Source organism: Leucopleurus acutus (genome assembly GCF_964270905.1).
Source record: "Leucopleurus acutus genome assembly, chromosome: 14".
NCBI lineage: Eukaryota > Metazoa > Chordata > Mammalia > Artiodactyla > Delphinidae > Leucopleurus > Leucopleurus acutus.
In genome coordinates, this window is record NC_139156.1 from 80,428,299 (window position 1) to 80,443,101 (window position 14,803).

General features: G+C 41.4%; 1 protein-coding gene across 2 annotated transcripts in view; it reads left to right on the plus strand.

Moving 5' to 3' along the window:
• Positions 1–14,803, plus strand: part of TARBP1 (tRNA guanosine 2 -O-methyltransferase TARBP1) — a gene marked incomplete at its 5' end in the record, with an annotated part of 62,151 nt that overhangs the window by 35,043 nt on the left and 12,305 nt on the right. Inside the window, 10 exons of one of the 2 annotated variants that reach the window (XM_082854845.1) lie at positions 2,048–2,157; positions 4,648–4,809; positions 6,979–7,166; positions 7,599–7,860; positions 7,968–8,156; positions 9,524–9,705; positions 9,882–9,953; positions 11,793–11,913; positions 12,779–12,889; positions 13,749–13,898. In XM_082854845.1, coding sequence (XP_082710971.1) covers positions 2,048–2,157; positions 4,648–4,809; positions 6,979–7,166; positions 7,599–7,860; positions 7,968–8,156; positions 9,524–9,705; positions 9,882–9,953; positions 11,793–11,913; positions 12,779–12,889; positions 13,749–13,898 — 1,547 coding nt within the window. The remainder of the gene's footprint in view (positions 1–2,047; positions 2,158–4,647; positions 4,810–6,978; positions 7,167–7,598; positions 7,861–7,967; positions 8,157–9,523; positions 9,706–9,881; positions 9,954–11,792; positions 11,914–12,778; positions 12,890–13,748; positions 13,899–14,803) is intronic. The other variant, XM_082854846.1, reaches the window with a different exon arrangement.

Sequence of the window (14,803 nt, forward strand, 5' to 3'; positions counted from 1 at the left end):
TACTTTGTACAATTTCAACTTTTAAAAAATTGTTAAGGTTTATTTAATCATCTAGGTATGGTTTATTTTGGTGACTATTCCATGTACACTTGAAAAGAGTATGTGTTCTGCTGTCGTTGGGGGGAGGGTTCTATAAATGTCAGTTGTATTCAAGAGCTTCATGGTGTTTTCAGTTTTGTATTCTTGCTGATTTTAGGATTGTTGAACCCAACTGTAATTATGGACTTCTCTCTTACTCTAGGGATTATAATGTACATACTTTTTACAGTCAGCTTAGAATTAATATTTTACCACTTAAAATTAACATAGAAATGTTACTACCTTATGGGTCCCTTAACCTCCTCCCCCCCATTTATTACAGATATCTTACATTTACTCTTGTTGAAAATCCTACTGGACAATGTTGTGTTTTTTGCTGTCAACCATCAAACACATTTTAAAGACTCAAGAGAAGAGCCTGTTGTATTTACTAGGATATTTACAGTTTCTTTTGCTCTTTCATCCCTGACGTTCCGTGTTTTCCTGTGGCATTGTTTACCGTTTGTTCGAAAAATGTCTCCTAATATTGCTTTTGTAGCAAGTTTCTTGGCAAAGAATTCTCATGCTTTCCCTTCCTCTGAGAATGTCTTGATTCTGCCTTCTGAGTAATATTTTTGTTGGGTATAAAATTCTGGTCTGATGGGTCTTTTCTTTCAGCAATTTAAAAGTGTTCCATTTGCTTCTGGCCTCCATGGTTTCTCAGTAGAACTCTGTAGTCCTTCACATTGTTTTTCCCCCCAGGTAATAAGTTGTTTCTCTGTGCTTTCAAGATTGTTTCTTCATTTTCGGTTGTCAGCAGTTTGGCTCTACCGTGTCTGATTGCATATTTTATTGATTTGTTTTCAAGCTCACTGATGCTTTTCTCTTGCCTCTCCTTTCTATTAATCCCATCCAGTGAGTTTTTAAATTTTCAGTTATTGTACTTTCAGTGATAAAAATCTCTGTTTGGTTTGTGTGTATATCTTCTCTTTCTTTCCTGAGACGTTCTGGTTTTCCATTTGTTTCAAGAGTGTGTGTTGATTGATTGTTGAAGCATTTTTTAATAGCTGCTTTAAAGTCTTGGTCAGGTTGTTCTTAAATCACCATCATCTTGGTGTTTTCATTCGTGGATTCTTTTCCCATGTGAGATAGGGAATAGCTCACGCTTCATATACCCAGTTATTTTCGATTGTATCCTAGATATTTTGAATATTGTGTTGTGAGACCCTGGATCTTGGTCAGATCCTGAGACAGTGTTGATATTTTTGTGTAGCAGACAGTCAGCCTGGCTTGGTTTAGGCCTCAGTTCCTGATGTTCCGGCTGTTGTGGGTGCTGGTTCCACAGTTTTGTTTTCATGTCCTTTGCAATGCTATCTTGACCTGTGCCCCATGTGTTCCATCTGATGGTCAGGCTGGGACCTGTCCAGTTGTCTGTTAGCTCCGTTCTGAAAGTCTTTGACGTGCTGAATAGTATCACATCCAGGCCTAGCAGTTCAGGGGCGAGCCCAGCACTTCATAAGCCACTTGCTGGGGCCATTTTCCTGAGCGCCTCCCTCTCTGGACTCTCCTAAGTGCTCACCGTCCGGTTCTCTGAGATTCTCCTTTTTCATTCCCTGACCAGAAGGTGGGCGCCCAGTCTGCTGCCCGCTTTCTTGACTGCTCCGCCACCTGGGTCCAGTCTGTAGGAGGACAGGCGCAAACTCACCGCTGTTCAGGGTTACTGCTTTCTGAATCCATCTGCTGCTTTGTGCCTTTCAGAGTCTTCAAACAGCTGTTTGGAGTATTCCGTCCAGGTTTTGTAGCTGAATTCAGTGAGAGAGGGCAGTGTGTCTTTGTTGCATCTTATCCAGAACTAAAACGCCTAAACGATTTTTAAGATTAATTGTAGAGATCCCCATGGTATCAATGACTATTCTGTTGTTAGGATTCATTTTTGGTAAGTGATTCATGTATATGCTTAACATAGGTGAGCTTTTACTAGACCGTCGGGTGTACTTTGTACCAAATAAACTTATTTCTCTCCTTTTAGTTGCGCATACAGACGAGGTGTTTACTCTCCTTCAGAACTTTGTCATGTCGACCACAGAGAGTGTTTCGGAATTTATCCTCAGAAGACTTACTATGAAGGAACTAAGTAGGGTATGTATGTATGGGAGTAACTTTTCAGTCTTTTCATCAATATTTTGAGTGATTACTGACTGGCAGGCACTGTATTAAGTTGAAAATTAACGTGATAGTTTCTCAAAAAGCAGCCTTTGGGAGCAGAAAAAGATATAAGCTTTAGGGCTCCCCTGGTGGCGCAGTGGCTGAGAGTCCGCCTGCCGATGCAGGGGACACGGTTTCGTGCCCCGGTCCGGGAAGATCCCACATGCCGCGGAGCGGCTGGGCCCGTGAGCCATGGCCACTGAGCCTGCGCGTCCGGAGCCTGTGCTCCGCAACGGGAGAGGCCGCAACAGTGAGAGGCCCGCGTACCCCAAAAAAAAAAAAAAAAAAAGGGAAAGGTTAATGTGATTTTATCCTTCAGATGGAAAGATTTTTAAAAGTAAACTCATTATATAATAGTTTAAAATTATTTTGAAAAATCCACTCTTTAATACATTAGGTATTAGAATTCCCAATTAAGCACATTTGTTTGGTAGCTTATTAGAGTTTAATAAAAATCTCTTCCCCCGTTTTCCTTCCCCTCAGCAGCGTGATGGTCAGTATTTAACAACTGGCTCTTGGGGGAAAAGCCCTGATTTGTAGTGTTTATTAGTTCCTGTGGTTGATTTCAAGCTACCCGCACGGGGCCATGAATCAGGGAGAGATGAACCGTCCCCCTCACTTCACAGAGGAAACAGCAGCCTCGGCCGGCGTCACCCCCGCTTCAGACTGCCCGGTGTCTGCCTCACCCACCCCTGAATCCATCCTCCCTGCCTTCCCTCCCTGACAGGAGAGGAAGGTGGTCTGGACCTCATCCCCTCCCATTTGCTCAGCGACTTTACCCTGTTGGTCAGCCTCTCTCTTTCTTGTATTTCTCACCTCTCCTTTCCTCCTGGATTCTTTCCGTGAGGAAGGAGAGAGGCAGATCAACAGGGTAAAGTAAAGGGTAAGGGTCCCTCATCTAACAAGGACCCGCTCAGTTCCGCGTTCCCTCTGGTGCCCTGTTTCCTTCCCTTTGTGAGCTGGTCTGTAAACAGACCCCTCAGCTCCTGTGAGTAGAAGTGGCTCCTTTGTCCTGCACCTGGCGATGCTTTTCAGACCACGTTTCTCTTGACCCCCTCAGCCCCAGTGGACACTGTTGACGCCTCCGCCTTGAGACGCTGGCGTTTATGACATCATCCTCCTGCTGTTTCCCCTCCCTCCGGCCGTTACTCCCACGAATGTCCATTCTCTGCTGCGTAGGCTTGGAAGTCAGAGTTTCTCAGGTTGGCCCGGGCCCCTCCTTTTCTCATTCTCTCCTGTCTAGGTGACCTCACCGGCATCCCCAGCTTTAGTTATGCCAGGGCCCGTCACATTCCTTTCTACCTCAGACTGACCTTCTGAGGTGAACGCCCATTCAGCGAGTTGCTGTTTGACAACTCAGGTTGAATTTCCCCCATATACGCTATTTAAAACTGAACTCCTTATCGTTCCTGCAGGGGGTTATCCGCCTTCCCCCGCCCCAGGTTCCCTTCTCGGTGGATGTACATGATCCAGCTGGTTTCTTCAAGCCTAAAACTTGGGAATCCTGGCAGCTTTATCCCTCACTCTCACCCCCTGTGTTCAGTCTCGGCACCAAGCCCTGGCGTTGTTTCCTTCTCTCTGCATTGTATCCTAGAGCTCGGCAAAGCGCCTGGCATCTAAGCATTGCTCGGTAAAAACTGCTAAACTGAATGAATTCTGTGCTTCCTGTGTGCCACGGAAGCTGAGGATGGAGGGGTTGGCACAGCGATAACAAGCAAGGCTACCACTCAGGGCCAGTTCCTTCAGAATGCTTTCTCTCTTAATTCTTTCAACAAAAACCCTGTGACGGAGAGATACTACCCTCCCCATTTTACGGGTAAGGAATCTGAGGCCCAAAGAGGTTAGGTCTCTTGCAGTAGGTCACAGGTGGTGATGATAGAGCGGGACCGAGCCCAGTCTGCCTGTGTCTGTGAGTCGAGAAGCCCTGCCTTTAATTCTGTCCCCTTCCCTGCCCCCCATCCAGCTTACTAGCTCTGAAATGCTGGGTAAGTTGTTTCACCTCTCTGAACTTCGCAAAGTGGGACAGTGACCATTCCTTGTGAGAATGGGGTATTGCAACTGCCTGAAGCAAAGGAAGTGGCAGTGGCAGTTGCTATCCTTGTTATTGTGATTATTTATGGTGTGTTAGCCTGGGATGCAAGAACTGGTAGAACATAGTTTCTGCCTTCCGGGGTCTCATAATCAAGGTGGGGAGCCAGCTGAGTAAGTCGCGCTGATTGCAGAGTCACCGTCTAAGCACAGAGGAGGACGTGCTTAGCTCTGCCTGGGGAGTTGATGGAAGGCTTCCTGGAAGAGATGACTTCTCCTCTCATCAATGTCGTCTTTCAGTACTTTTAGATAAACTAATTTACTTCCTGCCTAAACTCTCATAGCTTTGTGAAAATCATGAACCTTGCTTGTTAAGTGTTCTATTGTTTCTCTTAGGTTTCAGATCTGGAACGTTGCCATTTGTACCTGATGGTATTAACTGAACTTATAAATCTCCACTTGAAGGTTGGATGGAAAAGAGGCAACCCTATTTGGAGAGTTATTTCTCCTTTGAAGAACGCATCCATTCGGCATCTTCAAGAGATGGACCGTGGGCAGGTAATCCTCTTTGCTTCAGGGCTTGTAATTATGTTGAGTAAGGCATACACAGAATACATATTTGACTGTTGGACAATATTTTGATACATAAAAAGCATCTGCTGAAATTTAATTTTGAAAACAATATCCCTTGTTCATCATATTTGATGAAGATTGGGACTCCTGTCATAATATTAGGTACATAATAAAGGTGTGGTGACTGCAATCGTAAAATCATTTAGATACAGATAGTGGATTTTCACTAGGTTTTTTGCCTGGGTACCAGTAAGGGACATTTTAATGTGTCCAAATTCACCAGTCCAGTGTCCAGAGCCTCCATGCTTGGATTTCTACCTCATTTTCTAGCCCAGTTCACAGCATCTCCCCTTCCTTTCCACAGAGCCCCCTATGCTGCAGTCACGCTAGGCCACCATAGGGAGCTTCACAGATCACAGCACATGCCATATCCTGCCTCATCTGGGCTTTCATTGTGTCTCGTCCTTCCACTGAGAACGCCCTCCCCTCAACATACACTTGTCAGTATCTGGTGCATCCTTTTCGTCCCAGCTCAAGTTACATTTTCTCTTAAATGAAATTTGATCAGTGTCTCATTCTTTTCTTCATTTACCTGTTGCTCTTTATGCCTCCATTTTTGTGTTTTTTTCCATCTTACTTGTTTTTGGAATAATTTATATATATATGTCTTCTCCACTAGATTTCAGTACCTAGAGGCATTTCTGAAACATGATATAATAAGGCATAGTGGTTATGAGCACAGGCTTTGGAGTTAGACTTCCTGGTTCTGAATCCTGGCTTTGTCTTTACTGGCTGTGTGACCTTGGGGAACTTACTTAACCTCTCTGTGCTTCATTTACTGCACCTGCGAAATAAGGGTTATAAGGTTGATGTGAGAATTAAAGCAAGCTCATGCATGGTACACCTTTAGAACAGCACCTGGCACATAGAGAGTCCTCAGTAAATGTTCGCTGTTTTCCCTTAACACACACGGTAAGGGTTTTAAAAATTTGAGCTGAATCCTAGTCTAGTCTGGGCTGCTAATTAAAATAGCTACTTGATTGCTTTAATAATCTGATTTTTAAAGTAGTTTTCGAGAACCGTATTAAAAGAAAATTATAAGGAGAACTGATTAATATTTCAGCATCCTGTCTACTGCATATTAGTGTATTAGTGTTACAAAAAGACATTGTGAGTTTTGAATGTAGACCAGAATTGTGAACCATACCACAGTGATTTTTAAAGACTGGCTTACTCTCTTTACTAATTCACTGAATTCCTTTAAGGTTAATAGGGAACGTATTGGCTCAAAAGTAGCCCTAAATTTTATTTCCTGTATTGGCAGTGTTGCTAAGTAAAATTTATCTGCAGAGATACTTGATTTTCTGTGGTGGTGGTGAGGGAAGGTATGAAATAAGTAGTAGAAGTTTCCTTTCTGGAGAGGTGTTACTGGTGGGCGGTATTTGGGAGAACTGCTTTGGTCTCTCAGGGAAGTATTTTCCCTATCTAGGTTCTTACCTGCACTCCTGGCTTCTTGGTTGAGATTACTGACTTTCTCTCTGTAAGAACAAAGCCAGGCTGTCTTGGTTTCCTCCTTTCTGCTGCTCCCTGTAGAGTTCCAAGTGCTTTACGTGAAATAACCGATTTATTTAATCTTCACAATAATCCTGTGAAGTAGATTCTGTTACTGTCCCCATCTTACAGATGAGTAAACCAAGGTGTAGTGTGTCCACAGTCAGCTGGTGGTAAGTGCAGAGCCAGGGTCCAGACCCAGGCCACGTGGTTCGAGTCCAGCTCTTAACTGCTGTGCTGTGTCGCCAAAAGCAGCGTGCAGCCGACTGAAGGAGTTGTTTCTAGATATGCCAGGAGTCTTTTTTTTTTTTTTAAGTCTACTTTAGCCAAACAGTTGAAATAAGACTCACCCATAGGAACTTTGTGTCCAAGTTGTCTTGTAGTCTGAATTGCTGAATTTTTATTGCCACTTTGTTTGCCACCAGTCTGTACAGAAATGGTAAAGAGTGACGTACATTGGATTTCCTTTTATTTCCTCTGATATTCAGTAGCAGGCACAGAGAGGGGAAGGAGGGCATGAGATTCCCAGAGACTGGGAGCTCAGGTCCTTATTGGTTAGGATTTGCTTATGTTCAATAAAAGATTGTCCCATTTGCTCCCCAGGAACCGACACTGGGTAGACAGATTCAGAGAGTCGTTAGTATGGCTGCCTTGGCCATGGTGTGTGAGGCCATTGACCAGAAGCCAGAGCTACAGCTGGACTCCCGGGATGCGGGAGCCACGGAAAGGTTCCTCTCCTCTCTCCAGCTCAATCAGACGCTGCAGAAGCCCCACGCAGAGGAGGACAGCAGGTGTGTTCACCCCTTGGAGAGAAGCATATACGTGGAAGGCATCTTTTTTGCTCGTGTTTAAAAATCCATTTTTGTTTGAGGCATTGAGATAATTAGTGACTGCTCAGCCTTACGTAAAGGGTCATGGAAGCTTCGAGATGAGGCTTCATTCGGGATGATAACATACTATCAAATTATTCATCCCTGTTACTGGAAACCCATTAACTTTTCTGCATTTAGTTTTCAGTGAATCATTTAAAGTGAGTGCAAGTACCTACTTTCAGTGTAGTTAGGAAATTGAGGTCTGTGTTGTTTCCTCGTTTATTGGTAGACAGGATAGTTAATAATGACTGTTTAATTTCTCCCCTTGTAAGGGTAGTGTACTACCACACGCAAAAGAAATTGAGACAGACTCAAAGAAGGCTGGGGTAGTGACTTTATTTTTTGTCTCAGTTTTTTTGAAGAGTCATCATCTTCCCAAGGATGGGGGAAGATAGTTGCACAATATATTCACGATCAGTGGGTCTGCCTCTCTTTCTTGTTGAAAAAATATCACACCCTTATACCAGCCTCAGAGGATGAAATTCTGGAACCCATTCTACCTGCTGTGCAAATGCCAATAAGGACTTTGCAGTCCGCGCTAGAAGCCCTCACAATTCTTCCTTCTGATCAAGTTTTACCTGTGTTCCACTGCATGAAAATTTTGGTTCCCAAGGTAAGATACAGTGAGACCGGAATTAAAGAATAACCATAAGAACAGACCATCAGTTTCTGAAATTGTGATAATTATGTATTTCTTTTTTTTTTTTTTTTCCCTACCAGCTTCTGACCTCCTCTGAATCTCTCTGCATAGTGTCTTTTGACATGGCTTGGAAAATCATAGCTTCTTTAAGCAACACTCAGCTGATATTCTGGTCTAACTTAAAAGCTTTTGTTCAGTTTGTTTTTGATCCCAAAGTTCTTACCATTGCTGCAAAAATCAAGGGCCAGGCCTATTTCAAAATCAAAGAGGTAACTTTTTTTAAAATTGGGATTAAAAAACATGTAACACAAGATGTGGCATCTTAACCATTTTTAAGTGTACTGTTCAGTAGTGTTAACTATATTTACATGATTGTGAAAGCCCCCCAGAACTCGTTCATCTCGTGGAACTGAAGCTCTGTCCCCATTAAGCATCTCCCCTTTCCCCACCCTGCCTTCCAGCCCCTGGCAAGCACCGTTCTACTTTATGTCTGTGAATCTGATGATTTTAGAAAAAAGAGGGAACTTTTTGTTTTCATTTTAATTTGTGTGACCTGTAGCACATGAAGAAGAAGAGAGTTATATTTGTAATTACATATGAGATTTGTTGTTATTTATTTATTCAGTCAGTCAATATTTTGAACCTTCTTCAGTGTCATGAGTGAGAACAAAATCTGCTAGATGTAAAGGAGCAGGTGCACAGCGGTAGCCCATGAACCACATCTGCCTTACAAACGTATTTGGTTCATATAATCAAATTGAAATCCTTTGAATTAGTTGCCAGCTTTTAAGGATTGGGAACTTTGCATGAAAATCTGTATTTCCTCTTCTCTTGGAACATTGTATGATCTGGCAACGCTGGTCATTCCTGCGTGACAGCAGTGTCCCGGCGGTCACTGGTCCCTGGCCCATCCAGGTGGGGCACACCCTTTCTGTTGCTCCACTCCAGACCGTGGCTTGATTTCTCCTGGACCCTGAGGGCAAACGTCACGTGCCATTTGCCAGTGCATCTGTGCGGTTGCTTTTCTTGTTCAAGGAAATATTTCTCTGGATATAACCTATCCAAAGGTCTTTCTGGTTTCCGGAGGCATTTGTGTTTACAGTCACTGTTACGTAGTAGGGAACATAAGGTGATGGAATTACATCATGCCTCAGATTCACATACACTCCTTATCCAAAGGGGAAGATGGAAAATAAATCCATGTATTACCCTGCTGTCTCTGCGTCCTTTCCTGACCCACGGTACACACTGAGAGAGGGGGGCCTCTTTTGTTTTGAGGAAAGGGAGACCCTGGCAAGTGCAAAGAAAACTGAAAATGTCAAGGGTGAGGCGTTTTTTCTCCCTTTCAGTCCCTATCACTTTGGGCAGTTGTTCCTCTGGGATAGTTCCGGGTGAATATCAGTATCAGTAAAATTTTATTTATTTTTAGTATTAAATGAAAACTTAGCATTCTGTGATTGGTTCACATCGTGCAAACAGTGAAGCGTTTTTAATTTTTTAGACTCTATTTATGGTTATGTTGAAACTATCATTTGAAGGCATTCAAGTAACAGTTGTTAGCAACATGAATTTTTTTTTCTTTCTTGAAAAAACTTAATTGGTCAAAGGATAAAGTAACTATTGTATTTCATTCCAGATTATGTACAGGATAATTGAAATGTCTGCTGTAAAAACTGGAGTCTTCAATGTATTGATCAGTTATTGCTGCAAATCTTGGATCGTTTCTGCTTCAAATGTGTCTTTATCTACTGCTAAAAATTACAGCGAACTTGTCCTTGAGGCGTGTATATTTGGAACGGTGTTTCGGCGTGATCAAAGGTAAAAGATGCCATTATTTCAGCCTCACGTAACTTATATTAAGTGTCTATTTGGGTAGAATTGTGTCTTTATTTTAAGGCTTTCAGTTAGAAGAATATTGATTAATTTTTAATTTGGGACTTTAATTTTTTTCTTCTAAAACTTGTTGTTCTTTGTCACATGTGTTTTATGGAAAGACTTATTCAGGATGTACAGACCTTCATAGAAAATCTTGGGCATGAGTGTGCAGCGAACACAGTTATTGAAAAGTAAGTATGGTGGGTCCTCCATATCTTGATATAAATGCGGCATTCAAAACATAACATCATATGAGAAACATTCTGTATAAGATATTGCACGAGCCTTCCAAATTGTGTTAGAAATTATATTGCCTTGCTAATATATTTTCTTCAGATCTGTCACTATTTACTGAAATATGATAAACTTTAAAAAAATGTAGTGTGGGGCTTCCCTGGTGGCGCAGTGGTTGAGTCCGCCTGCCGATGCAGGGGACACGGGTTCGTGCCCCGGTCCGGGAAGATCCCACATGCCGCAGAGCGGCTGGGCCCGTGAGCCATGGCCGCTGAGCCTGCGCGTCCGGAGCCTGTGCTCCGCAATGGGAGAGGCCACAGCAGTGAGAGGCCCGCGTACCACAAAAAAAAAAAAAAAATTTAGTGCCAAGTCCAGCATAAATAAGGAAATAACTGTGGGGAATATGCAATCCCTATCCCTCTTCTTTATTTGGGTGGAGGGGTGATCATCAGTGCACAGAGTTTATTTTTTTTTTGGCTAAAATCCACTATTTAACAAGTCACTATGCTCACGCAAAAATAAAATTACTGTTGGAATAGGCCCTAAAGTTTTGATGTCTGGGATAAGCCTATTCTTATCTAACCGCTGAAATAATTTTTTTGGAGCTTTTTAAAAAGTTTTTATTTTCTCACATAATTTTCAAAACTTTGTGCATAGGTGTTTATGAAGAAGATAATAAACTGTGTTGTCATGATTCACTTTGATTTTAGAGTTTAGGACAACAAATGACAATTGTGTACAGTTACCACAAAGTTTATTATTCGAAGAGTCATAGCTGTGTTTTAAATCTGCCACTCTTCATTAAATATATACATTTTTCCTTGTTAATTATTTTAATTAATTTTTTGTTTTCTTGGCTGGTTATAGTATAACAATAAGTGACATTTATTTAGTTGACGTTTCCAGAATATTTTGATTTCTACTAGACAGATATTGTTAAATTAAAATGACATTTATTCACATTATAGTCATTTTAAAGAACCTGGAAATAATGAACAATTTCAGTGAATTTATTTTTCCCCATTTGGATACTGAAAATGCTGGGACGCTCAGCACATACAGTGAGTGCTCTCTGAGTTTGCCCTTCACTTAGAGACGTGCACTTAGAGTGCACAGTGACGACAGCATCGAGGTGTTGGTGTGTGTTCTTGCCCCTGAGCAGGAGGTGTCTGTGGTCCTCTTCCAGGAACAGTGTCATGAGCTGTGATCTGTTTTTGTCCACAGATAAGGTGTTATTGACCCAGTATCAGTAGCATGTGCCTTGTTTTTCCAGAAGTCTGGGTGAATTTGTGCTCATTCAGACTTTGTGTACAGGATCTCCTGTTGATGTATTCGTTACCGTCCACTGTCTGTCCTGATTTAAAATGCATTGTCAGGGGAGGGGGAAGGGTGAGCTGGGACAAAGCGAGAGAGTGGCATAGACACATATACACTACCAAACGTAAAATAGATAGCTAGTGGGAAGCAGCCGCATAGCACAGGGAGATCAGCTGGGTGCTTTGCGACCACCTAGAGGGATGGGATAGGGAGGGAGACGCAAGAGGGAAGAGATATGGGAACATATGTATATGTATAACTAATTCACTTTGTTATAAAGCAGAAACTAACACACCATTGTAAAGCAATTATACTCCAATAAAGATGTAAAAACATAATAATAAAATGTATTGTCATTAAATATGAAGCTACTTAATTTTAGAAAACTTTGGAAGGTTTTGATATTTTGAAATTAATATCTAATGTATTTTTTAATTTTGAAAATGTATTAACATAACCTATCATTTTATATTTTTTAGTACTAAAAGAGAGGACCATTACGTGAGAATTTGTGCTGTCAAATTCCTGTGTTTATTAGATGACTCAAATATGTCTCATAAGTTGTTTATGGAAGATCTTGCAATCAAGCTATTAGAAAAAGTAAATATGCTTTATTTTACCTTAAAGTATCTTAACTTAGCAGTTCCAGCACTCGCAGTGACGTACCAGAAGTAAACCCGCCAGTTGGCTGAACTTAGACAGCACAGGCCGTGAAAGCCGGGGAGGGCGCTGCTAACGTAGGAGGACTCTGTGCTGCCGTTGCCTTGTGTCTGGTGATGGCAGGTGTCCGTTTACTGAGGTGCCCGTCTTAGTGGTGTTTATATCAAATTGAAGATTCCATTATTCCAAACTTACGCCATCAAGGGGCATTGTATTCCTTTGCTAATATATATTCTTCAGATCTGTCACTATTTACTAAAATACGATAAACTTAAAAACATTTTTAGTGCAAAGTCCACCCCTGTGACCCCATGTCTCCCCCTTAACTGGGCACAAGGAAGGAGAAGTATATTTTCAGGTACTTTTTTTACTACGTAAATTTGTATGGTTCCTTTTCTAATTTTAAAAGCAGATAAGTTTAGACTTCCTGGTGGTCCAGTGGTTAAGACTCCACGCTTCCAATGTAGGGGCCATGGGTTCGATCCCTGGTCAGGGAACTAAGATCCCACATGCTGCACGGCGTGGCCCAGAAATAAAAATAAATAAATTAATTAAATAAGAATAATAAAACTTTTTTTTTTAAAAAAAGATAAGTTAAACAAAAGAACGAAGTTCATTGTTTTGAAAGGAAACTTGGGAAAAGTATCATAAGAAAGTGTCTTTCTTATCCTTCTGCCTTTCAGAGTATAACAGGCTCCTATGCCCAGTTGATACTTTTTAAACTTGAAGTTGTCACTGATTTTATTTTCATTAATCACGAATTCAGTAGGTAATTTAATATTGGTCCCACCCTCTCCCCCCCAAGGATGAATTGGTGTCCAAGTCAAGAACTCGATACTATGTGAATTCTCAACAACATAGAGTGAAAAACCGAATATGGCAGACTCTGCTTGTACTTTTCCCCAGATTCGATCAGGTATAACATTTATTCCATTCGTACCTTTAAGCATAATGTTTTCATATGAATAAACTATGTAGTAGAAATTGTCATGTGCTACTTTAAAATTGAGAAAGTCGTCTGCTTAAAATTTATACTTTAGTTCTTAAAATTGAGTTTATTCAGAAGTTTTTTTAATAGAATACTAAGGCAATTAGGTGTTGTAGAAATAAATTGGAAACTGATTTACATGGCCCCATTTAATATATTTTTCCCCTCAGTATTTTATTGTAATATTTTAACTGTTTAAAGACTCATATGCCACGATAAAACTTTAAGCTGTTTTTTTAATAGTGACTATTTCTTAATTAAAATTAGGAACCATTTTCAAAGTTGATAAGGTATAGATTTTAATTTTTCCCACCACAGAAGAGAAATCACTATGGGACATGATAGAGACTAATGCTGCTAAGGTGGTAGTCATAATGCGACATATAAATGTATCATCACAAAGTGAGAGAGTGGCACTGACATATATACACTATCAAACGTAAAATAGATAGCTAGTGGGAAGCAGCCACATAGCACAGGGAGATCAGCTGGGTGCTTTGTGACCACCTAGAGGGGTGGGATAGGGAGGGTGGGAGGGAGGGAGAGGCAAGAGGGAAGAGATATGGGGACATAGGTATATGTATAGCTGATTCACTTTGTTATAAAGCAGAAACTAACACACCATTGTAAAGCAATTATACTCCAATAAAGATGTTTAAAAAATAAATTATCACATCATGTTGTACACCTAAACTTATACATTATATGTCAGTGATATCTCAATAAAAATACATTTTTTAAAATTAATAACCATAACAGTTTAATTTGTGTGCTTTATTTTTCTCAGAATTTCTTGAATAGAATTACTGACAAGATATTCCAGGCTGGTTTCATCAATAATCAAGCATCCATAAAATATTTTATAGAATGGATTATTATATTGATTCTTCATAAATTCCCTCAATTTCTTCCGAAGTTCTGGGACTGTTTTTCTTACGTAAGTAAAGGAAATTTTTCATAATTTTTTCTAATGAAGAAAAGATCTTAGCTATGCTGGGAGATTGTTTCACTTCAATAGTTTTCTGGCTGTCAGTTGCCCTGCCCCTGATGTACTGATATCCTAAATTGTGTTTTGCAGGATTTGAATTAATTTAGACAGAGACAGAAAGCCCTGGCGTTTATCTTGAGTACAGCATAATTTTTATTTGAGAGTTCTTCTGTTCCAACAAAACAAAGATGGAAAAGTTTTCTGTTGTTAAGGAGTAAGGGAAATAGGCGCCTTCTATATTTTTATTTACCAAGCAAAGTCTTTGTTTGATCTTAGAGATAAGAATGCTGAGGAATTGGGGACTTCCCTGGTAGTCCAGTGGTTAAGACTCCATGCTTCCAATGCAGGGGTGCAGTTCGATCCCTGGTTGGGGAACGAAGATCCCACATGCTGCAGAGTGCAGCCAAAAAGTAAAAAAAAAAAAACAAAAAAAAAAAAGGAAAAAAGTGATCAGGTCGTCCACTTTCAGCCGTGCGTGGCCTGCAGGTCTCACGTGGCCTGTGCCCTCTTCCTCGTCCAGTCCGTGTGCCCCACGTTCCCACCTCTGCAGTCGAGTCATGGATGCATGCATGGGCTCAGTTTTCTGTTGCTGGAACATTCCAAAGGCCAGGGGTGTGAACAACACTCTGCTATTTTTCCTGCTTTTGGATTGACAGGACCAGCCTGGGCTGTTGTGCATGTGGTGTCCACTGGGCTGGGACCTGCAAACGACTTCTTCGGCCACGTGCTTATCACCTTGGCTGCAGTAGTGGGGACAGCCGTGGTTCTGCAGCTGTGTGTGGGGTCGCTCAGGGTGCTGAGAACGAGCGTTCCAGGAGGACGCGCCCTGGTGAACCCGCACGTTCCCAGCCTCT